At 44.9% G+C, this 25,502-nt stretch overlaps 1 protein-coding gene across 1 annotated transcript in view; it reads right to left on the bottom strand.

The window, feature by feature from the left end:
- The window catches only part of cdkal (CDK5 regulatory subunit-associated protein 1-like 1), an 807,683-nt gene that overhangs the window by 33,483 nt on the left and 748,698 nt on the right, over positions 1–25,502 (bottom strand). Inside the window, 2 exon segments of the mRNA NM_001173677.1 lie at positions 1,932–2,096; positions 13,415–13,498. Coding sequence (NP_001167148.1) covers positions 1,932–2,096; positions 13,415–13,498 — 249 coding nt within the window.

The raw sequence follows: 25,502 nt of genomic DNA, 5'->3' as shown, positions 1-25,502 counted from the left end.
TACCCCCTGTATATAGCCTCCACATTGACTCTGTACCGGTACCGGTAGCCCTGGCTCTGATCTGACCACATCTTAGCCTGCACCTGTCAGGCAGATAGATAGTACTTAAGGCATCATCTAGTGAAGGACCTGTCAGGCAGATAGATAGTACTTAAGGCATCATCTAGTGAAGAACCTGTCAGGTAGATAGATAGTACTTAAGGCATCATCTAGTGAAGGACCTGTCAGGCAGATAGATAGTACTTAAGGCATCATCTAGTGAAGGACCTGTCAGGCAGATAGATAGTACTTAAGGCATCATCTAGTGAAGAACCTGTCAGGCAGATAGATAGTACTTAAGGCATCATCTAGTGAAGGACCTGTCAGGCAGATAGATAGTACTTAAGGCATCATCTAGTGAAGGACCTGTCAGGCAGATAGATAGTACTTAAGGCATCATCTAGTGAAGGACCTGTCAGGCAGATAGATAGTACTTAAGGCATCATCTAGTGAAGGACCTGTCAGGCAGATAGATAGTACTTAAGGCATCATCTAGTGAAGAACCTGTCAGGCAGATAGATAGTACTTAAGGCATCATCTAGTGAAGGACCTGTCAGGCAGATAGATAGTACTTAAGGCATCATCTAGTGAAGGACCTGTCAGGCAGATAGATAGTACTTAAGGCATCATCTAGTGAAGGACCTGTCAGGCAGATAGATAGTACTTAAGGTTCCATTTACAAAACCAGTGATTAAAGTGATTAAAAGATGGAGTGGCCTGCCCTACTGCCTGTCTGTCCCATCCATGAATTATATCTCAGAACTATTGTAGGGAGGAACAGATGGCCTAGGAGCAGACACATTGTGAGTTCAGACTGGCACCCAATTCCCTACTGTATATAGTGGACTACTTTAGACCAATAGTCAACGAGGCTGAGAGAGGAGAGGAGAGTTTCACTAGCAGCTTCATTTAAGCATCTCTAGAGAGCCTAAATCAAGTCCTTCATTCTACCAGACACTCCAGAGTGGACTAGTCTTATCTATTCAGATTAGTGTTGTCACCATACTACCATACTAGATGTCCCTCTGCTAAAAAGAAAACATGAAGCAGACTCAGATCTAAGCTCCTTTAAAACCTACTTTAGTAAAATACTGTGTGCTATAGCTTGCAAAATGAACAAAACGTGACTCTGGGTGACAAGATAAGGAAGGCTGTTTAATCCAACATTAAGAAGGTTTTCCTCGAGACATTTAGACCGCTTCCTGTTTCGTTTCCTTTACTTCCTAGTATCGCCATACTGGTATCGTGACAACACTAATTCAGGTAGTTATTGCCTTCACACTGACTGAATGGTAGACTTCCTCCCCTGTTCATAATGTCTTTTTCTGTTCATGTGATTATTTTATTCATGTATTGCCTTTATTCAACCTGCTAAGCCAATGGGAAGACATGCTCTTTGACGACCTGAGATAGCTCGGCCTACCAGCTGCCTCCTGTAAAGAAAATAGTTGAACCTCTAGCTGAATTCAATAGGGCCATTGATGTGACAGTGCATTAGTAGGAACGACTTCACATAGTGTTCAGGCGGATTGAGGCAGTGAATGAAATGTCATTTCCAGGTCTGGACTAATAGTAATAGCAGTCATGTAGTTATGGCTTCCAATCATTTCAAATCACCTTGCACTTTGGCTCCCTGGAAGAAAGACAGATATTGGAGGAACTTGGAGAAACAACTCAGAGTGTGATGTCTGCCCTGAAGTAACCCTGCTAACTGGTTTGAAAGACTCTTTTATTTCAAGCAGAACAACAACAAAAAACAGTTCCTATATGGAATGTAACCATGTTGCTGTATGTTTGTTCCATTGCTAACTTTGCTGTAGATATTCCACATTCCTGTAGCTCTACCAGTAGTTGACAGAGGGACACAAACACAGTCGTATTGAATAGGTTACCTGAGTTAGCCCAGACACCTCTCCCTTCTGCAGCGGCTCGGCGATGGAGGGAGTGAACACTTCAGAGCCGTCCAGCGGTCTTCCCTTCAGGAAGTGTTTGCCTGCCTCGAAGATCTCCACCTCAATCATCTTCCCCTTGAACTCTGACCTCTTGGGCACAAGCACCTGACACAGGAAATATGAAATATGGGGGTTAGAGGTCAATGTGTGAAATCCATTGAACATGGAAAAACTGTTGTCAGAGAAGCATGGTGTAAAAATAGGTGATGGATCACCACCCGCTCAGTGTTGTAACAGTACACCTGGACAGTACCGGAGGTTTCTTAAAGTCATGTGGACCACCTGGTGGTGGTGGATGCCAAGGAGACATGGGGCGACAGGTAGCCTAGTGTTTAGAGTGTAGGGGCAGGCAGGTAGCCTAGTGGTTAGAGTGTAGGGACGGCAGGTAGCCTAGTGGTTAGAGTGTAGGGGCAGGCAGGTAGACTAGTGGTTAGAGTGTAGGGGCAGGCAGGTAGTCTAGTGGTTAGAGTGTAGGGACGGCAGGTAGACTAGTGGTTAGAGTGTAGGGACGGCAGGTAGACTAGTGGTTAGAGTGTAGGGGCAGGCAGGTAGCCTAGTGGTTAGAGTGTAGGGGCGGCAGGTAGACTAGTGGTTAGAGTGTAGGGACGGCAGGTAGACTAGTGGTTAGAGTGTAGGGACGGCAGGTAGCCTAGTGGTTAGAGTGTAGGGACGGCAGGTAGCCTAGTGGTTAGAGTGTAGGGACGGCAGGTAGCCTAGTGGTTAGAGTGTAGGGACGGCAGGTAGCCTAGTGGTTAGAATGTAGGGACGGCAGGTGTTTAGAGAGTTGGACTAGTAAACCGAAAGGTTGCTAGATCGAATCCCCGAGCTGACAAGGTAAAAGTCGTTCTGCACCTGAACAAGGCAGTTAACCCACTGTTCCTAGGCTGTCATTGTAAATTAGAATTTGTTCTTAACTGACTTGCCTAGTTAAATAAAGGTCAAATTAATAAAATGCCAGTACATGCCAGTAAAAGGTTTAGAGTTGTCCTCCAGTCCCAGTCAATGGGAGTACAGTACAGCAGGGGATATATTGTTAAACTACACATTAGTGTGCACAGCTTGCTCCTAGCAGCCCCTGGAGTATGGGAACGGGGCTTAGTGTTCCAGCTCAGAACGCTGTGGCATTCCCAGTATTCCCAAGACAGATATAACCCCCGTTCCTTCAAACACATTCCTCCGCTGCTCCCTGAGATCACACACTTATATATGCAATAGGTCCTATAGAAAAGTTGGATCCAACCTCCACACGATTGGATTAAAGATGCTGTGCAGAGGAGATGAATCTACAGGGGTTTGGGGTTGTAATGGCTTTCATTATGTTGTGGTTGGTTAGTGGTGTTGGTATTAGCCTGGCATTTAAACCCCCTTCAACACCCCCCTCCCCCTTCAACCATCAACAGCGCCCCTGATGAGGGAAGGGTGGCTGTTGATGGGGGAAGGGGTGGCTGTTGATGGGGGGAAGGGTGGCTGTTGATGGTGGAAGGGTGGCTGTTGATGGGGGAAGGGGTGGCTGTTGATGGTGGAAGGGTGGCTGTTGATGGGGGAAGGGGTGGCTGTTGATGGGGGAAGGGGTGGCTGTTGATGGGGAAGGGTGGCTGTTGATGGGGGAAGGGGTGGCTGTTGATGGGGGAAGGGGTGGCTGTTGATGGGGAAGGGGTGACTGTTGATGGGGGAAGGGGTGGCTGTTGATGGGGGGAAGGGGTGGCTGTTGATGGGGGAAGGTGTGGCTATTGATGGGGAAGGGTGACTGTTGATGGGGAAGGGTGGCTGTTGATGGGGGAAGGGTGGCTGTTGATGGGGGAAGGGGTGACTGTTGATGGGGGAAGGGGTGGCTGTTGATGGGGGGAAGGCGTGGCTGTTGATGGGGGGAAGGGTGGCTGTTGATGGGGGAAGGGTGGCTGTTGATGGGGGAAAGGAAGGGGCTGTTGATAAGGGAATGGGGGCTGTTGATGGGGTGAAGGGTGGCTGTTGATGAGGGGGAAGGGTGGCTGTTGATGGGGGAAAGGAGGGGGCTGTTGATAAGGGAATGGGGGCTGTTGATGGGGGGAAGGGTGGCTGTTGATGAGGGGGAAGGTGGGTCTATTGATGGGGGAATGGGGGCTGTTGATGGGGGAAGGGAGGGGGCTGTTGATAAGGGAATGGGGGCTGTTGATAAGGGAATGGGTGCTGTTGATGGGGAAAGGAGGAGGTGGGGAAATGAAAGGCAGAAGGCTTGGTGAGGAGATGTCTGAAAGACCCTATTATGTTCTATCAACACTCTACACTATAGAGAATATCTCTGGATCAGACAATTACTTTTTCAATTAACTGGAAAATAAATGTGTTTCCCCCAACGCTGCTGCACCTAATTGTCTTATTCTTTTGTGTCTCTAAATTAAAATTCTTAAGTGTGACAATTGTTTTTTCATTCAATTATGTAAAGCGCTCAAGGTCAAACGTTGGCATGTTCTGAGAGAGACAAGCTTTCACATCTCAACTCAACAGAAAGCAGGCGGTTGGTGCTTGACAACTACAACAAGTCTTTAGGAGTTTCCTTTAGAAATAATTGGATACCATGTACATTGTAGAGCCACTCATGACCGAATCCTCATATCTATGTGATTTAGTGTGAGGTACTGTTGGGACCTGTTTCCGGTGGACAGAGTTGTAGTTAACTCCAGCTTACCAGGTAGTACTGCTCTCATGCCCGCTCAAAGGGTGGCTGGACAACAAAAGATCCTTCCTTCCACATGGGTTATGTAAAGGATGTACAGTGTACTCAGAAAGTATTCAGAACCCTTGACTTTGTTGCGTTACAGCCTTGTTCTAAAATGGATAAAATAAAATAAAAATCCTCAGCAATCTACACACAATACCCCATAATGACATCACAATACCCCATAATGACATCACAATACCCCATAATGACGAAGCGAGAACAAATATTCAGACCCTTTGCTATAAGACTCGAGATTGAGCTCAGGTGCATCCTGTTTCCATTGATCATCCTTGAGATGTTTCTACAACTTGATTGGAGTCCATCTGTGGTAAATTAAATTGATTCTTCATGATTTGGAAAGGCACACATCTGTCTATATAGGTCCCAGAGTTGACAGTGCATGTCAGAGCAAAAACCAAGCCATAAGGCTGAAGGAATTGTCCGTAGAGCTCCGAGACAGGATTGTGTCGAGGCACAGATCTGGGGAAGGGTACCAAAACATTTCTGCAGCATTGAAGGCCTCCATCATTCTTAAATGGAAGAAGTTTGGAACCACCAAGACTCTTCCTGGAGCTGGCTGGCCGCCCGGCCAAACAGAACAATCGGGGGAAAAGGGTCTTGGTCAGGGAGGTGACCAAGAACCCGATGGTCACTCTGACAGAGCTCCAGAGTTCCTCTGTGGAGATGGGATAACCTTCCAGAAGGACAATCTTCTCTGCAGCTCTCCACCAATCAGGCCTTTATGGTAGAGTGGCCAGATGGAAGCCACTCCTCAGTAAAAGGCACATGACAGCCCGCTTGGAGTTTGCCAAAAGGTTCCTAAAGACTCTCAGACCGTCAGAAACAAGATTCTCTGGTCTGATGAAACCAAGATTGAAATCTTTGGCCTGAATGCCAAGCTTCCCGTCTGGAGGAAACCTGGCACCATCCCTACGGTGAAGCATGGTGGTGGCAGCATCATGCAAATACAATACATCAATACATCATGCTAAGCACACAGCCAAGACAATGCATTAGTGGCTTTGGGACAAGTCTCTGAAAGTCCTTGAGTGGCCCAGCCAGATTCCGGACTTGAATCTGATCTAACATATCTGGAGAGACCGGAAAATAGCTGTGCAGCGACGCTTCCAATCCAACCTGACAGAGCTTGAGAGGATCTGCAGAGAAGAATGAGTGAAACTCCTGAAAAACTGGTGTGCCAAGCTTGTAGCGTCATACCCAAGACTTGAGGCTGTAATCACTGCCAAAGGTGCTTCAACAAAGTACTGAGTAAAGGGTTTGAATACTTATGTAATACTTATGTAAATGTGATACTTCAGTTTTTTATTTGTAATACATTTGCACAAATTAAAAAATAAAACATTTTTGCTTTGTCATTATGGGGTATTGTGTGTAGATTATTTGTGTAGCTAAAAACTATTCAATTTCAGAATAAGGTTGTAACTTAACAAAATGTGGAAAAAGTGGAAAAAGTCTAGGGGTCTGAATACTTTCCCAATGCACCTTATGTCTTAGTGTGTTTTCTGCATCAGTCTTCTACCAGATTAGGCCAGGTGAGACTATATGATAGGGCTGGTGACCAGGTGAGACTATATGATAGGGCTGGTGACCAGGTGAGTCTATATGATAGGGCTGGTGACCAGGTGAGTCTATATGATAGGGCTGGTGACCAGGTGAGTCTATATGATAGGGCTGGTGACCAGGTGAGTCTATATGATAGGGCTGGTGACCAGGTGAGTCTATATGATAGGGCTGGTGACCAGGTGAGTCTATATGATAGGGCTGGTGACCAGGTGAGTCTATATGATAGGACTGGTGACCAGGTGAGACTATATGATAGGGCTGGTGACCAGGTGAGTCTATATGATAGGGCTGGTGACCAGGTGAGTCTATATGATAGGGCTGGTGACCAGGTGAGTCTATATGATAGGGCTGGTGACCAGGTGAGTCTATATGATAGGACTGGTGACCAGGTGAGACTATATGATAGGGCTGGTGACCAGGTGAGTCTATATGATAGGGCTGGTGACCAGGTGAGTCTATATGATAGGGCTGGTGACCAGGTGAGTCTATATGATAGGGCTGGTGACCAGGTGAGTCTATATGATAGGAGTGGACAGAGGGGATGGTGCGTGTGGACTGGGTGGTCGAAGGCAGCCCTTTACCAGTTGATTAAATGATGAAAAAGCTTGTTAAGGCCTGACACGAGGATCCAGTCTATTCAAACACACCAGAACACAATCTCACATAGAGACACACTCTGTGTCAGCATAAGGTGATGACTAAAGTGTCTTATTGGGATAGAGACAGTGGCTAACAGGGGAAAACAGTGCTCTGCTATGGAAGATGAAACAGTAGCCTATAACACGTTAGATGAGCAGCAGAGGGAGGAGAGATGTCTCTCTGTCGTTTGGGTCTGGTAACAGAGCGATCAACGTTAGATCACTGTGTCTGGCCCCCCTGATCTGCAGAGGGCTGAGTGTTCAGAGTAGCTGGCCATGTCTCCTTTCTTTTAGGGATCACAGCACATGTCCCCCCCACACACAGCCACACAGAGGCACACACTCCTCTCTCTCTCTCTACACTCTCTCCTTTACCATTAAAGAAACAGGTATGGCAAGACACTTCCGACAGCTTAATAATTCCCTGCAGCTCTTTGTACACCACCCTTCTCCCCTCCCTCCCTCCCTCCCTCCCTCCCTCCCTCCCTCCCTCCCTCCCTCCCTCCCTCCCTCATCCCCCCACCTCTTTCTCCCCCCCCCTCTCTCTTCCTCCCACCCCTCTCTCCTTTACTCTCCACTCCCCTCTCTCTAACACTCTCCCCCTCTCCTGTGCAGCTGAATAGCAGGAGAGCAGCAGGAGAGAGGATTCATCCGTCACAATGCCCAGAGACTCTTAACAGAGACATAATGAGAATATTCCGGATACCATCCTCAACTCACAGGGCTATTCAGCAGGGGTCACCCAGCCAAGGAGAGGAGACTGTCTGTCTCCCTCTCTATCCAATCCTTATTCTAAGTCCTCCAATTTAGCCTGTAGGAGTGAAAACAGTGAAAGGAGAGTGAAGGAGAGTGACGGGAGAGTGACTGGAGAGTGAGGGGAGAGTGAGGGGGAGTGAGAGGAGAGTGACGGGAGAGTGAAGGGAGAGTGACGGGAGAGTGAGAGGAGAGTGAGAGGAGTGTGAGGGGAGAGTGACGGGAGAGTGAGAGGAGAGTGAAGGGAGAGTGACGGGAGAGTGAGAGGAGAGTGAAGGGAGGGTGAAGGGAGAGTGAGAGGAGAGTGAGAGGAGAGTGAAGGGAGGGTGAAGGGAGAGTGAAGGGAGAGTGAAGGGAGAGTGAAGGGAGAGTGAAAGACAGGAATGGCAGATCTTCTGTGGTGGGTGGCAGGCAGGCTGTCTTTATGATGCCCGCCAGGGAAGGAGAGGTGGCTAGGGTTCAGGTCAGGGTCAGACAAGCACAGATCACTTTGCTGCACAGGCCACAGGCAAAGGGACACATCTAATACCTCAGCTCCAGACTCCACTAGCTCTGAGACATATGTACACTCACCGTTCGCAAAAATGGATCACTCCTACAAGTCAAGTGGCCGTGGCGTGCTATATAAAGCAGGCAGACAGGCATCAAGGCATTCAGTTACTGTTAGATTGAACGTTAGAATGGGCAGAACCAGTGACCTAAGCGACTTTGAGCGCGGTATGATCGTGGGTGCCAGGCGAGTCGGATCCAGTGTCTCAGAAATGGAAGCATTCCTGGGCTTTTCACACACGACAATGTCTAGAGTTTACAGAGAACGGAGAGACAAACACAAAACATCCAATCAGCTGCAGTTCTGTAAAACAGCTCGTTGATGAGAGAGGTGGAAGGAGAAGGCTAAGAACCGTGCAAGCTAACAGACGGGCCACAAACAGACAAATAACAGCACAGTACAACAGTGGTCGAATTTTGTCACGGAGGGGCGACTATTGCAGTTACCACACTGGGTTCCACTCCTATCAGCTAAAAACAAGAAGTGTCTCCAGTGGGCTGGCCATCACCAACACTGGACAACTGAGGAGAGGAAAAACATCGCCTGGTCTTACGAATCCCGCTTCTTATTGCGTCATGCTGATGGCAGAGTTGGGATTCCCCGAAGAATGTAGGCTGTTCTGGAGGCAAAGGGGAGTCCAACCCGGTACTAGATGGGTGTACCTAATAAACTGTCCGGTGAGTGTATATTCCCCTGAACCACAGTCTGTAGAATATACAAGGACAGGAGGAGTGGTGGTGGTACCTTTTAACAGCCTCAGAAAACAACAAGAGACCGAGACAGACAGAGACGGAGACGGAGAGAGAGAGAGAGAGAGACAGAGAAAGAGAGAGCGACAGAGAGACAGAGAAAGAGAGAGACAGAGAGAAAGAGAGAGACAGAGAGACAGAGAAAGAGAAAGAGAAAGAGAGACAGACAGAGAAAAAGAGAGAGAGACAGACAGACACAGAGAGCGAGAGACAGCGAAAGAGAGAGACAGAGAGAAAGCGAGAGAGCGGGATAGAGAGAGAGGAATAGAGAGAGAAAGAGAGAGACAGAGAATGCGGGAGAGCGGGATAGAGAGAGAGGAATAGAGAAAGAGAGACACAGAGAGAAATAGAGAGAGAGAAAGAGAGACAGACACACACAGAGAGAAAGAGAGAGAGAGAAAGAGACAGAGAGAGAGCGGGATGCTGTGATGTGGTGTCAGGGATGGGGCTGTAAGCGTTGGCTCATGGTTTTATGGTGTAATGGTTGAATATGAATCCATCCATTCACACAGTGTGTTACAGAAAGATGTGTTTCCAGCTGCCTCGGAGAGAAGCAGAGTAAAACAGCACTTCTAGAGACCGGTCACTGTGTACTCAGCCCTCTAGACAGCCCCTGATTTAGGATGGGCATGCCAAAAAAAATCCCTTTGGAGGGGTGGGTGGGTTTGGAAAACCCTTTGACTAAGATCAAACTACCAACATTCTACCTGGAGCTACAGAAACTAGATGACAGTTGTAACTACATTTATAGCCCAGAGACAAGACCAGCTGGGAGAACAAGTATCACTGCTCTCTTCCCGTCCCTTTTTAAAATGCACAACTTCAAACATGGTTTTGATGATTGTTAACACAGGAGTAAATTGATTTATTTGAAGGGATGTTTGAAAGTTATTTTTTTTACAGGGAGGGAGGGAAGCTTTGAAGCCATGTGCAGCAGTGTGCTGTGGGATTTTCAGCTGGAATGTGGCTAAAGGCTGGAAGGATGAAGGCTGGAAGGATGAAGGCTGGACTGAATGTTTGCACATTATAAGCAGGAGATTAGTCTTATTATCAGTTGCCAAAACGGAGGACTGGAGGGTGATTGATTACAAGCTAAGCTAACCTGGGGTAACCACCTGCATTACAAGCTAAGCTAACCTGGGGTAACCACCTGCATTACAAGCTAAGCTAACCTGGGGTAACCACCTACATTACAAGCTAAGCTAACCTGGGGTAACCACCTGCATTACAAGCTAAGCTAACCTGGGGTAACCACCTACATTACAAGCTAAGCTAAACTGGGGTAACCACCTGCATTACAAGCTGAGCTAACCTGGGGTAACCACCTGCATTACAAGCTAAGCTAACCTGAGGTAACCACCTGCATTACAAGCTAAGCTAACCAAGGGTAACCACCTGCATTACAAGCTAAGTTAACCAAGGGTAACCACCTGCATTACAAGCTAAGCTAACCTGGGGTAACCACCTGCATTACAAGCTAAGCTAACCTGATGTAACCACCTGCATTACAAGCTAAGCTAACCTGGGGTAACCACCTGCATTACAAGCTAAGCTAACCTGATGTAACCACCTGCATTACAAGCTAAGCTAACCTGGGGTAACCACCTGCATTACAAGCTAAGCTAACCAAGGGTAACCACCTGCATTATAAGCTAAGCTAACCTGGGATAACCACCTGCATTACAAGCTAAGCTAACCTGGGGTAACCACCTGCATTACAAGCTAAGCTAACCTGGGGTAACCACCTGCATTACAAGCTAAGCTAACCTGGGGTAACCACCTGCATTACAAGCTAAGCTAACCTGGGGTAACCACCTGCATTACAAGCTAAGCTAACCTGGGGTAACCACCTACATTACAAGCTAAGCTAACCTGGGGTAACCACCTGCATTACAAGCTAAGCTAACCTGGGGTAACCACCTACATTACAAGCTAAGCTAAACTGGGGTAACCACCTGCATTACAAGCTGAGCTAACCTGGGGTAACCACCTGCATTACAAGCTAAGCTAACCTGAGGTAACCACCTGCATTACAAGCTAAGCTAACCAAGGGTAACCACCTGCATTACAAGCTAAGCTAACCAAGGGTAACCACCTGCATTACAAGCTAAGCTAACCTGGGGTAACCACCTGCATTACAAGCTAAGCTAACCTGATGTAACCACCTGCATTACAAGCTAAGCTAACCTGGGGTAACCACCTGCATTACAAGCTAAGCTAACCTGATGTAACCACCTGCATTACAAGCTAAGCTAACCTGGGGTAACCACCTGCATTACAAGCTAAGCTAACCAAGGGTAACCACCTGCATTATAAGCTAAGCTAACCTGGGATAACCACCTGCATTACAAGCTAAGCTAACCTGGGGTAACCACCTGCATTACAAGCTAAGCTAACCTGATGTAACCACCTGCATTACAAGCTAAGCTAACCAAGGGTAACCACCTGCATTACAAGCTAAGCTAACCAAGGGTAACCACCTGCATTACAAGCTAAGCTAACCTGGGGTAACCACCTGCATTACAAGCTAAGCTAACCTGATGTAACCACCTGCATTACAAGCTAAGCTAACCTGGGGTAACCACCTGCATTACAAGCTAAGCTAACCTGATGTAACCACCTGCATTACAAGCTAAGCTAACCTGGGGTAACCACCTGCATTACAAGCTAAGCTAACCTGGGGTAACCACCTGCATTACAAGCTAAGCTAACCTGGGGTAACCACCTACATTACAAGCTAAGCTAACCTGGGGTAACCACCTGCATTACAAGCTAAGCTAACCTGGGGTAACCACCTACATTACAAGCTAAGCTAACCTGATGTAACCACCTGCATTACAAGCTAAGCTAACCTGGGGTAACCACCTGCATTACAAGCTAAGCTAACCTGGGGTAACCCCCTGCATTACAAGCTAAGCTAACCTGGGATAACCACCTGCATTACAAGCTAAGCTAACCTGGGGTAACCACCTGCATTACAAGCTAAGCTAACCTGGGGTAACCACCTACATTACAAGCTAACCACACACAGACTAATCTACTACCTGCATTACAATCTAACCCCACACAGACTAATCTAACCTGGGGTAACCACCTACATTACAAGCTAAGCTAACCTGGGGTAACCACCTGCATTACAAGCTAAGCTAACCTGGGGTAACCACCTGCATTACAAGCTAAGCTAACCTGGGGTAACCCCCTGCATTACAAGCTAAGCTAACCTGGGGTAACCACCTGCATTACAAGCTAACCTGTGGTAGCCACCTGTATAAAAGCCAACGTGTTATTCCGGTTGGTAATTTCTCTGTGATAAGAGCATAAAGAGGACGGACAGTCAAACCAAATGTTTCCATGGTGATGTCGTGTATAACAGTACAGACAGTTAAACCTATTGTTTCCATGGTGATGTCGTGTATAACAGTACAGACAGTCAAACCTAATGTTTCCATGGTGATGTCGTGTATAACAGTACAGACAGTTAAACCTATTGTTTCCATGGTGATGTCGTGTATAACAGTACAGACAGTCAAACCTAATGTTTCCATGGTGATGTCGTGTATAACAGTACAGACAGTCAAACCTAATGTTTCCATGGTGATGTCGTGTATAACAGTACAGACAGTCAAACCTAATGTTTCCATGGTGATGTCGTGTATAACAGTACAGACAGTTAAACCTATTGTTTCCATGGTGATGTCGTGTATAACAGTACAGACAGTCAAACCTAATGTTTCCATGGTGATGTCGTGTATAACAGTACAGACAGTTAAACCTATTGTTTCCATGGTGATGTCGTGTATAACAGTACAGACAGTCAAACCTAATGTTTCCATGGTGATGTCGTGTATAACAGTACAGACAGTCAAACCTAATGTTTCCATGGTGATGTCGTGTATAACAGTACAGACAGTCAAACCTAATGTTTCCATGGTGATGTCGTGTATAACAGTACAGACAGTTAAACCTATTGTTTCCATGGTGATGTCGTGTATAACAGTACAGACAGTCAAACCTAATGTTTCCATGGTGATGTCGTGTATAACAGTACAGACAGTCAAACCTAATGTTTCCATGGTGATGTCGTGTATAACAGTACAGACAGTCAAACCTAATGTTTCCATGGTGATGTCGTGTATAACAGTACAGACAGTCAAACCTAATGTTTCCATGGTGATGTCGTGTATAACAGTACAGACATTCAAACCTAATGTTTCCATGGTGATGTCGTGTATAACAGTACAGACAGTCAAACCTATTGTTTCCATGGTGATGTCATGTATAACAGTACAGACAGTTAAACCTATTGTTTCCATGGTGATGTTGTGTATAAGCAGACTTCTATAAACTACATCTATATAAACCTTCTAATGTGATCTGTTCTGGTCTTCAACTGTAGTGAAATGCCTGTCTGGGGTGTAGCAGGGGGAGTTGAAGGAAACACTGTGTCTTACCTGCTCATAATATTTGTTGTGAGCCACATAGTACTGGGCGTCAAAGGACTCCTCAGTCACAAGCACCTGCTGGGTCTCCCCAATCTGAAAGACAAGAAAGACTGGCACTTTTAACACAACATTATTTTATCCACAGTTGATACAAAGCTCATGTTATACATGATAAGGAGAGAGAACAAACGCAGAGTGAGACTACAGTATTTCAACTGGACTCAGACCAGGACTATCTCAACTGGAACATGACTGGACTCAGACCAGGACTGTCTCAACTGGAACATGACTGGACTCAGACCAGGACTGTCTCAACTGGAACATGACTGGACTCAGACCAGGACTGTCTCAACTGGAACATGACTGGACTCAGACCAGGACTGTCTCAACTGGAACATGACTGGACTCAGACCAGGACTGTCTCAACTGGAACATGACTGGACTCAGACCAGGACTGTCTCAACTGGAACATGACTGGACTCAGACCAGGACTGTCTCAACTGGAACATGACTGGACTCAGACCAGGACTGTCTCAACTGGAACATGACTGGACTCAGACCAGGACTATCTCAACTGGAACATGACTAGGGTGCCATCTGAGATCAAGGCTGTTTAATGTCTGAATAGGGTGCCATCTGAGATCAAGGCTGTTTAATGTCTGAATAGGGTGCCATCTGAGATCAAGGCTGTTTAATGTCTGAATAGGGTGCCATCTGAGATCAAGGCTGTTTAATGTCTGAATAGGGTGCCATCTGAGCCCAATGCTGTTTAATGTCTGAATAGGGTGCCATCTGAGATCAAGGCTGTTTAATGTCTGAATAGGGTGCCATCTGAGCCCAAGGCTGTTTAATGTCTGAATAGGGTGCCATCTGAGATCAAGGCTGTTTAATGTCTGAATAGGGTGCCATCTGAGATCAAGGCTGTTTAATGTCTGAATAGGGTGCCATCTGAGCCCAAGGCTGTTTAATGTCTAGCGATCACAGCATAAATACATCTCTTTTATTAGCCCGTAAAAAAGGTGCTATTTTAACGAAACCTCACAAACGAAGTTCTGAAATTGGATGTTTTTTAATGTCTCTCTCTCTCTCTCTGTCTCTTCACACCCACAGAAAGAGAATATGTTCCCATCATGAAGATGTGCTAATTAGATGACATAGAAAGAGAGAGGACTAGCTACAACAGGCAGAAACCAACGTGTCCAGGGCTGTCACCAACCCAACACACATACACTACCAATCATTCTGCCAAAGACACACAGATCAAACAAGGAACAAATCCTCAAAGAGAATAGAGGACGTTATCTCATGTCAGTTTGTTTTAATAGTATCTGTTAGTGTAGTAAATGAAATGAAAAAGAATCCATGATGTGGCTTCTATAGTTAATATCATCTGTGATGAACCAATTAAGGAATGTAGAGTTCCTGATAGCGAGCTAATTGCTTCGAAACTGGTTGCCATGGAGACCGGGGATGTTGAAGGAAGGAGAATCGTCAAATTTTCTACAGAATGTTGGTGTTAAATCACACACCACACACGGGCACACACGGCCACACACACACGGGCACACACACACACACACACACACACACACACACACACACACACACACACACACACACACACACACACACACACACACACACACACACACACACACACACACACACACACACACACACACACACACACACACGAGAGAGGCCTGCACTCGTCCTATTAAGTCTCAGACAGACTTCCAATATGCATGTCCATTGTCTATAAGGGCCTCCGTGCTTCTGTCTTCCAAAGGAAAAATACCTAATGCTTAGATAGAAAGAGAGAGAGAGAAAGAGAGCGAGAGCGAGAGAGAGAGAGAGAGAGAGAGAGAGAGAGAGAGAGAGCTCTTTATCATATCTTAATTGCTTTCACTTTATTTCCAGAAGTGGTTTGGGGAGCAGCTGTCCTTTTGAGAGAGCAGACTAAAAGATGCCCCGTGAAAGCTGCTTGTTGTTTTGGTCTCCCCCCCCTCCTTACCCCTCCCCTTACCCCTCCACTCCTCCCTACTCTCCCCCCTTCCCATCCCCCTCTCCTCAACCACCTCCTTACAATCTCCCCCCCCCCCTCCCCAATAGGGGCTGGCAAAAAGAGAGACCGATGAAAAGGCAAGTTGAAAAGGAGGCGATAGAGAAGAGGAGGAGATAGAGGAGAGGAGCCGAAGAGGAGAAGAGAGGAGGCGAAGAAGAAGAGAATAGGAGAAAATAATAGGAGAAGAATAGAGGAGAAGAAGAAGAGAATAGGAGAAGAAGAGAGGAGGAGAAGAAGAGAGGAGGAGAAGAAGAGAATAGGAGAAGAAGAGAATTGGAGAAGAAGAAGAGAATAGGAGAAGAAGAGAGGAGGAGAAGAAGAGAATAGGAGAAGAAGAGAATAGGAGAAGAAGAGAATAGGAGGAGAGAATAGGAGAAGAAGAAGAGGAGGAAAAGGAGAAGAGAGGAGGCTCGATGACAGGCAGGAGCTCCTCTCATCGTCACTCCCCTGGTTGTGTGTGTGTCTCTCCCCTGGTTTCAAGGCTCATTAAAACACACAGCCTGCTCCTCCACCTCCTGTCACCCTGCCCAGAATGCCAAGCAACACAAAGGGGAACATGGAAAAGGCTGTCCGTGCCAACGTTAAAAGTCTGTCTGACATTACAGGGAGAGTATTGGACAGAGAGAGACTGCATGAGGAACACCAACAGACAACTGATGGCCAATACAACACTAATACATTTATACACCCAACATCTATACACCCACTATACCTGAAGGACCAGAGCACCACATTTATACACCCACTATACCTGAAGGACCAGAGCATCTATACACCCACTATACCTGAAGGACCAGAGCATCTATACACCCACTATACCTGAAGGACCAGAGCATCTATACACCCACTATACCTGAAGGACCAGAGCATCTATACACCCACTATACCTGAAGGACCAGAGCACCACATCTATACACCCACTATACCTGAAGGACCAGAGCATCTATACACCCACTATACCTGAAGGACCAGAGCATCTATACACCCACTATACCTGAAGGACCAGAGCATTTATACACCCACTATACCTGAAGGACCAGAGCATCTATACACCCACTATACCTGAAGGACCAGAGCATCTATACACCCACTATACCTGAAGGACCAGAGCATCTATACACCCACTATACCTGAAGGACCAGAGCATCTATACACCCACTATACCTGAAGGACCAGAGCATCTATAAACCCACTATACCTGAAGGACCAGAGCACCACATCTATACACCCACTATACCTGAAGGACCAGAGCATCTATACACCCACTATACCTGAAGGACCAGAGCATCTATACACCCACTATACCTGAAGGACCAGAGCATCTATACACCCACTATACCTGAAGGACCAGAGCATCTATACACCCACTATACCTGAAGGACCAGAGCATCTATACACCCACTATACCTGAAGGACCAGAGCATCTATACACCCACTATACCTGAAGGACCAGAGCATCTATAAACCCACTATACCTGAAGGACCAGAGCACCACATCTATACACCCACTATACCTGAAGGACCAGAGCATCTATACACCCACTATACCTGAAGGACCAGAGCATCTATACACCCACTATACCTGAAGGACCAGAGCACCACATCTATACACCCACTATACCTGAAGGACCAGAGCACCACATCTATACACCCACTATACCTGAAGGACCAGAGCATCTATACACCCACTATACCTGAAGGACCAGAGCATCTATACACCCACTATACCTGAAGGACCAGAGCATCTATACACCCACTATACCTGAAGGACCAGAGCACCACATCTATACACCCACTATACCTGAAGGACACATACATACCATTACAGACACAACTCCTTACTACAGGTAAACAACATGTATTCAGAGCAGCAGCAGAGTAAAGCTCCTTACTACAGGTAAACAACATGTATTCAGACTGCAGAGTAAAGCTCCTTACTACAGGTAAACAACATGTATTCAGACTGCAGAGTAAAGCTCCTTACTACAGGTAAACAACATGTATTCAGACTGCAGAGTAAAGCTCCTTACTACAGGTAAACAACATGTATTCAGAGCAGCAGAGTAAAGCTCCTTACTACAGGTAAACAACATGTATTCAGAGCAACAGCAGAGTAAAGCTCCTTACTACAGGTAAACAACATGTATTCAGAGCAGCAGAGTAAAGCTCCTTACTACAGGTAAACACCATGTATTCAGAGCAGCAGAGTAAAGCTCCTTACTACAGGTAAACACCATGTATTCAGAGCAGCAGCAGAGTAAAGCTCCTTACTACAGGTAAACACCATGTATTCAGAGCAGCAGAGTAAAGCTCCTTACTACAGGTAAACAACATGTATTCAGAGCAGCAGAGTAAAGCTCCTTACTACAGGTAAACAACATGTATTCAGACTGCAGAGTAAAGCTCCTTACTACAGGTAAACAACATGTATTCAGAGCAGCAGAGTAAAGCTCCTTACTACAGGTAAACAACATGTATTCAGACTGCAGAGTAAAGCTCCTTACTACAGGTAAACAACATGTATTCAGAGCAGCAGAGTAAAGCTCCTTACTACAGGTAAACACCATGTATTCAGACTGCAGAGTAAAGCTCCTTACTACAGGTAAACAACATGTATTCAGAGCAGCAGAGTAAAGCTCCTTACTACAGGTAAACAACATGTATTCAGAGCAGCAGAGTAAAGCTCCTTACTACAGGTAAACAACATGTATTCAGACTGCAGAGTAAAGCTCCTTACTACAGGTAAACAACATGTATTCAGAGCAGCAGCAGAGTAAAGCTCCTTACTACAGGTAAACACCATGTATTCAGAGCAGCAGAGTAAAGCTCCTTACTACAGGTAAACAACATGTATTCAGACTGCAGAGTAAAGCTCCTTACTACAGGTAAACAACATGTATTCAGAGCAGCAGAGTAAAGCTCCTTACTACAGGTAAACAACATGTATTCAGACTGCAGAGTAAAGCTCCTTACTACAGGTAAACACCATGTATTCAGAGCAGCAGAGTAAAGCTCCTTACTACAGGTAAACACCATGTATTCAGAGCAGCAGCAGAGTAAAGCTCCTTACTACAGGTAAACAACATGTATTCAGACTGCAGAGTAAAGCTCCTTACTACAGGTAAACAACATGTATTCAGACTGCAGAGTAAAGCTCCTTACTACAGGTAAACACCATGTATTCAGACTGCAGAGTAAAGCTCCTTACTACAGGTAAACACCATGTATTCAGAGGAGCAGAGTAAAGCTCCTTACTACAGGTAAACAACATGTATTCAGAGCAGCAGAGTAAAGCTCCTTACTACAGGTAAACAACATGTATTCAGAGCAGCAGAGTAAAGCTCCTTACTACAGGTAAACAACATGTATTCAGACTGCAGAGTAAAGCTCCTTACTACAGGTAAACAACATGTATTCAGAGCAGCAGAGTAAAGCTCCTTACTACAGGTAAACACCATGTATTCAGAGCAGCAGAGTAAAGCTCCTTACTACAGGTAAACACCATGTATTCAGAGCAGCAGAGTAAAGCTCCTTACTACAGGTAAACACCATGTATTCAGAGCTGCAGAGTAAAGCTCCTTACTACAGGTAAACAACATGTATTCAGAGCAGCAGAGTAAAGCTCCTTACTACAGGTAAACAACATGTATTCAGAGCTGCAGAGTAAAGCTCCTTACTACAGGTAAACAACATGTATTCAGAGCAGCAGCAGAGTAAAGCTCCTTACTACAGGTAAACAACATGTATTCAGAGCAGCAGAGTAAAGCTCCTTAATACAGGTAAACACCATGTATTCAGAGCAGCAGAGTAAAGCTCCTTACTACAGGTAAACACCATGTATTCAGAGCAGCAGCAGAGTAAAGCTCCTTACTACAGGTAAACAACATGTATTCAGAGCAGCAGAGTAAAGCTCCTTACTACAGGTAAACAACATGTATTCAGAGCTGCAGAGTAAAGCTCCTTACTACAGGTAAACAACATGTATTCAGAGCAGCAGCAGAGTAAAGCTCCTTACTACAGGTAAACACCATGTATTCAGAGCAGCAGAGTAAAGCTCCTTACTACAGGTAAACAACATGTATTCAGAGCAGCAGAGTAAAGCTCCTTACTACAGGTAAACAACATGTATTCAGAGCTGCAGAGTAAAGCTCCTTACTACAGGTAAACAACATGTATTCAGAGCAGCAGAGTAAAGCTCCTTACTACAGGTAAACAACATGTATTCAGAGCAGCAGCAGAGTAAAGCTCCTTACTACAGGTAAACAACATGTATTCAGAGCAGCAGAGTAAAGCTCCTTACTACAGGTAAACACCATGTATTCAGAGCAGCAGAGTAAAGCTCCTTACTACAGGTAAACACCATGTATTCAGAGCAGCAGCAGAGTAAAGCTCCTTACTACAGGTAAACAACATGTATTCAGAGCAGCAGAGTAAAGCTCCTTACTACAGGTAAACACCATGTATTCAGACTGCAGAGTAAAGCTCCTTACTACAGGTAAACAACATGTATTCAGAGCAGCAGAGTAAAGCTCCTTACTACAGGTAAACACCATGTATTCAGACTGCACAGAGTAAAGCTCCTTACTACAGGTAAACAACATGTATTCAGAGCAGCAGAGTAAAGCTCCTTACTACAGGTAAACAACATGTATTCAGACTGCAGAGTAAAGCTCCTTACTACAGGTAAACAACATGTATTCAGAGCAGCAGAGTAAAGCTCCTTACTACAGGTAAACAACATGTATTCAGAGCAGCAGAGTAAAGCTCCTTACTACAGGTAAACAACATGTATTCAGACTGCAGAGTAAAGCTCCTTACTACAGGTAAACAACATGTATTCAGAGCAGCAGCAGAGTAAAGCTCCTTACTACAGGTAAACAACATGTATTCAGAGCAGCAGAGTAAAGCTCCTTACTACAGGTAAACAACATGTATTCAGAGCAGCAGAGTAAAGCTCCTTACTACAGGTAAACAACATGTATTCAGAGCAGCAGAGTAAAGCTCCTTACTACAGGTAAACACCATGTATTCAGACTGCAGAGTAAAGCTCCTTACTACAGGTAAACAACATGTATTCAGAGCAGCAGAGTAAAGCTCCTTACTACAGGTAAACACCATGTATTCAGACTGCAGAGTAAAGCTCCTTACTACAGGTAAACAACATGTATTCAGAGCAGCAGAGTAAAGCTCCTTACTACAGGTAAACAACATGTATTCAGAGCAGCAGAGTAAAGCTCCTTACTACAGGTAAACAACATGTATTCAGAGCAGCAGAGTAAAGCTCCTTACTACAGGTAAACAACATGTATTCAGAGCAGCAGCAGAGTAAAGCTCCTTACTACAGGTAAACAACATGTATTCAGAGCAGCAGAGTAAAGCTCCTTACTACAGGTAAACAACATGTATTCAGACTGCAGAGTAAAGCTCCTTACTACAGGTAAACAACATGTATTCAGAGCTGCAGAGTAAAGCTCCTTACTACAGGTAAACACCATGTATTCAGACTGCAGAGTAAAGCTCCTTACTACAGGTAAACACCATCTTTCAGAGGAGCAGAGTAAAGCTCCTTACTACAGGTAAACAACATGTATTCAGAGCAGCAGAGTAAAGCTCCTTACTACAGGTAAACAACATGTATTCAGAGCAGCAGAGTAAAGCTCCTTACTACAGGTAAACAACATGTATTCAGACTGCAGAGTAAAGCTCCTTACTACAGGTAAACAACATGTATTCAGAGCAGCAGAGTAAAGCTCCTTACTACAGGTAAACACCATGTATTCAGACTGCAGAGTAAAGCTCCTTACTACAGGTAAACAACATGTATTCAGAGCAGCAGAGTAAAGCTCCTTACTACAGGTAAACAACATGTATTCAGAGCAGCAGAGTAAAGCTCCTTACTACAGGTAAACAACATGTATTCAGAGCAGCAGAGTAAAGCTCCTTACTACAGGTAAACAACATGTATTCAGAGCAGCAGAGTAAAGCTCCTTACTACAGGTAAACAACATGTATTCAGACTGCAGAGTAAAGCTCCTTACTACAGGTAAACAACATGTATTCAGAGCAGCAGAGTAAAGCTCCTTACTACAGGTAAACACCATGTATTCAGAGCAGCAGAGTAAAGCTCCTTACTACAGGTAAACACCATGTATTCAGAGCAGCAGAGTAAAGCTCCTTACTACAGGTAAACACCATGTATTCAGACTGCAGAGTAAAGCTCCTTACTACAGGTAAACAACATGTATTCAGACTGCAGAGTAAAGCTCCTTACTACAGGTAAACAACATGTATTCAGACTGCAGAGTAAAGCTCCTTACTACAGGTAAACACCATGTATTCAGACTGCAGAGTAAAGCTCCTTACTACAGGTAAACACCATGTATTCAGACTGCAGAGTAAAGCTCCTTACTACAGGTAAACAACATGTATTCAGACTGCAGAGTAAAGCTCCTTACTACAGGTAAACAACATGTATTCAGAGCAGCAGAGTAAAGCTCCTTAATACAGGTAAACACCATGTATTCAGAGCAGCAGAGTAAAGCTCCTTACTACAGGTAAACAACATGTATTCAGAGCAGCAGCAGAGTAAAGGTCCTTACTACAGGTAAACAACATGTATTCAGAGCAGCAGAGTAAAGCTCCTTACTACAGGTAAACAACATGTATTCAGAGCAGCAGAGTAAAGCTCCTTACTACAGGTAAACAACATGTATTCAGACTGCAGAGTAAAGCTCCTTACTATAGGTAAACAACATGTATTCAGAGCAGCAGCAGAGTAAAGCTCCTTACTACAGGTAAACAACATGTATTCAGACTGCAGAGTAAAGCTCCTTACTACAGGTAAACACCATGTATTCAGAGCAGCAGAGTAAAGCTCCTTACTACAGGTAAACAACATGTATTCAGAGCAGCAGCAGAGTAAAGCTCCTTACTACAGGTAAACAACATGTATTCAGAGCAGCAGAGTAAAGCTCCTTACTACAGGTAAACAACATGTATTCAGACTGCAGAGTAAAGCTCCTTACTACAGGTAAACAACATGTATTCAGAGCAGCAGCAGAGTAAAGCTCCTTACTACAGGTAAACACCATGTATTCAGAGCAGCAGAGTAAAGCTCCTTACTACAGGTAAACACCATGTATTCAGACTGCAGAGTAAAGCTCCTTACTACAGGTAAACACCATGTATTCAGAGCAGCAGCAGAGTAAAGCTCCTTACTACAGGTAAACACCATGTATTCAGAGCAGCAGAGTAAAGCTCCTTACTACAGGTAAACAACATGTATTCAGACTGCAGAGTAAAGCTCCTTACTACAGGTAAACAACATGTATTCAGACTGCAGAGTAAAGCTCCTTACTACAGGTAAACACCATGTATTCAGACTGCAGAGTAAAGCTCCTTACTACAGGTAAACAACATTTTTTCAGAGCAGCAGAGTAAAGCTCCTTACTACAGGTAAACAACATGTATTCAGACTGCAGAGTAAAGGTCCTTACTACAGGTAAACACCATGTATTCAGAGCAGCAGAGTAAAGCTCCTTACTACAGGTAAACACCATGTATTCAGAGCTGCAGAGTAAAGCTCCTTACTACAGGTAAACAACATGTATTCAGAGCTGCAGAGTAAAGCTCCTTACTACAGGTAAACAACATGTATTCAGAGCAGCAGAGTAAAGCTCCTTACTACAGGTAAACAACATGTATTCAGAGCAGCAGCAGAGTAAAGCTCCTTACTACAGGTAAACAACATGTATTCAGAGCTGCAGAGTAAAGCTCCTTACTACAGGTAAACAACATGTATTCAGACAGCAGAGTAAAGCTCCTTACTACAGGTAAACAACATGTATTCAGAGCTGCAGCAAGTAAAGCTCCTTACTACAGGTAAACAACATGTATTCAGAGCAGCAGCAGAGTAAAGCTCCTTACTACAGGTAAACACCATGTATTCAGACTGCAGAGTAAAGCTCCTTACTATAGGTAAACAACATGTATTCAGACTGCAGAGTAAAGCTCCTTACTACAGGTAAACAACATGTATTCAGAGCAGCAGAGTAAAGCTCCTTACTACAGGTAAACACCATGTATTCAGAGCAGCAGAGTAAAGCTCCTTACTACAGGTAAACAACATGTATTCAGAGCAGCAGAGTAGGCTAGGCAATAAGAAAACACCCTCTGTATGGATGGTTGAATACAGCTCTCATCGAACGAGAGGAGAAAAGCTGAAGTCAGTCACCATACACATCCAATAATTACTAAGGCGGCCGTCCCAAAACGGCACCCTACTTCCTATTTAGTGCACTACTTTTCACCAGAGCCCTACGGGCGGCATTTTTTGGGATGCCACCTTAAATGAGTTGGGTAAACCTCGGTGAAGTCATCAGAGGAGCTCTCTAAAAGCTACCTGGTCTCAGTGATAGGACTCTACGGTCATGTGGATGGAATCTGAGGAGAGATTTGGTAATGATTGGATACATTCACAAATCACCTCAGAGATACTTGACACTGAGACGAGGAGAAAAAGTAAAGTTAGACTTTAGTTGCCTGGTTGTCGATAACAACACAGATAAAATATTGACAAGGAGGAGATTAAAAGAATGTCTCCAAGACGGGAAGTTCACAACACCACAGTGTGGGCTCGTTATAAAAGCTGAACATAACATCAATTATCAATTACTTTGGTTTCTTGCAACAGAAAACTTTCTGACTGTCTAAACAAACTAGAACAGAAATCTTAAAACTACCTGGATTTTTCCTGTTTCTAATTTGCTCCCCGTGTCTCGCTTGTCTGTTTTCTGCCTTGAGGCAGAAGAGCCTAGAAAACTACAATATCTGACAACCTTGTAGAATGAATCATGTAGATACAGCCAGAGGTGAATCTACAGGTAGGGGAGTGTTTATCTTCCCATTTCTCCAACAGAAACCTGGCCAACGTGTGCAGAGAAGGCAGTTGAACCTATCGTTGAACCCGCTGTGCCCGTTAGCCTGGTTCAAGATCAGTAGCCTGTACAACACACAAACACATCTGGGACCAGGCTACGTGACTGTGGCTTTGGGTTCATACTGGTAAAATATAAGGCTAAGAATCCTGTTGATTGTGTTACAGTCCTGAACATGACTCCTGTTGATTGTTCAGTCCTGAACATGACTCCTGTTGATTGTGTTCAGTACTGAACATGACTCCTGTTGATTGTACAGTCCTGAACATGACTCCTGTTGATTGTACAGTCCTGAACATGACTCCTGTTGATTGTGTTCAGTCCTGAACATGACTCCTGTTGATTGTGTTCAGTCCTGAACATGACTCCTGTTGATTGTGTTCAGTACTGAACATGACTCCTGTTGATTGTGTTCAGTCCTGAACATGACTCCTGTTGATTGTGTTCAGTCCTGAACATGACTCCTGTTGATTGTGTTCAGTACTGAACATGACTCCTGTTGATTGTGTTCAGTACTGAACATGACTCCTGTTGATTGTGTTCAGTACTGAACATGACTCCTGTTGATTGTGTTCAGTCCTGAACATGACTCCTGTTGATTGTGTTCAGTCCTGAACATGACTCCTGTTGATTGTGTTCAGTCCTGAACATGACTCCTGTTGATTGTGTTCAGTCCTGAACATGACTCCTGTTGATTGTGTTACAGTCCTGAACATGACTCCTGTTGATTGTGTTCAGTCCTGAACATGACTCCTGTTGATTGTGTTACAGTCCTGAACATGACTCCTGTTGATTGTACAGTCCTGAACATGACTCCTGTTGATTGTGTTCAGTCCTGAACATGACTCCTGTTGATTGTGTTCAGTACTGAACATGACTCCTGTTGATTGTGTTCAGTACTGAACATGACTCCTGTTGATTGTGTTCAGTACTGAACATGACTCCTTTTGATTGTGTTCAGTACTGAACATGACTCCTGTTGATTGTACAGAACTGAACATGACTCCTGGCCAAGTAGGTTCCTTGTAGGAGCCGGGGTCAAGGAGAAAAATGAAAGCTGGTGGCTCCAGTCAAAGACAGGAAATAGAGATGAAGA

The sequence above is a fragment of the Salmo salar genome, chromosome ssa05, assembly GCF_905237065.1.
Source record: "Salmo salar chromosome ssa05, Ssal_v3.1, whole genome shotgun sequence".
NCBI lineage: Eukaryota > Metazoa > Chordata > Actinopteri > Salmoniformes > Salmonidae > Salmo > Salmo salar.
Note: the sequence above shows the minus strand (reverse complement) of the source record. Positions and strands in the feature narration are given on the sequence as shown.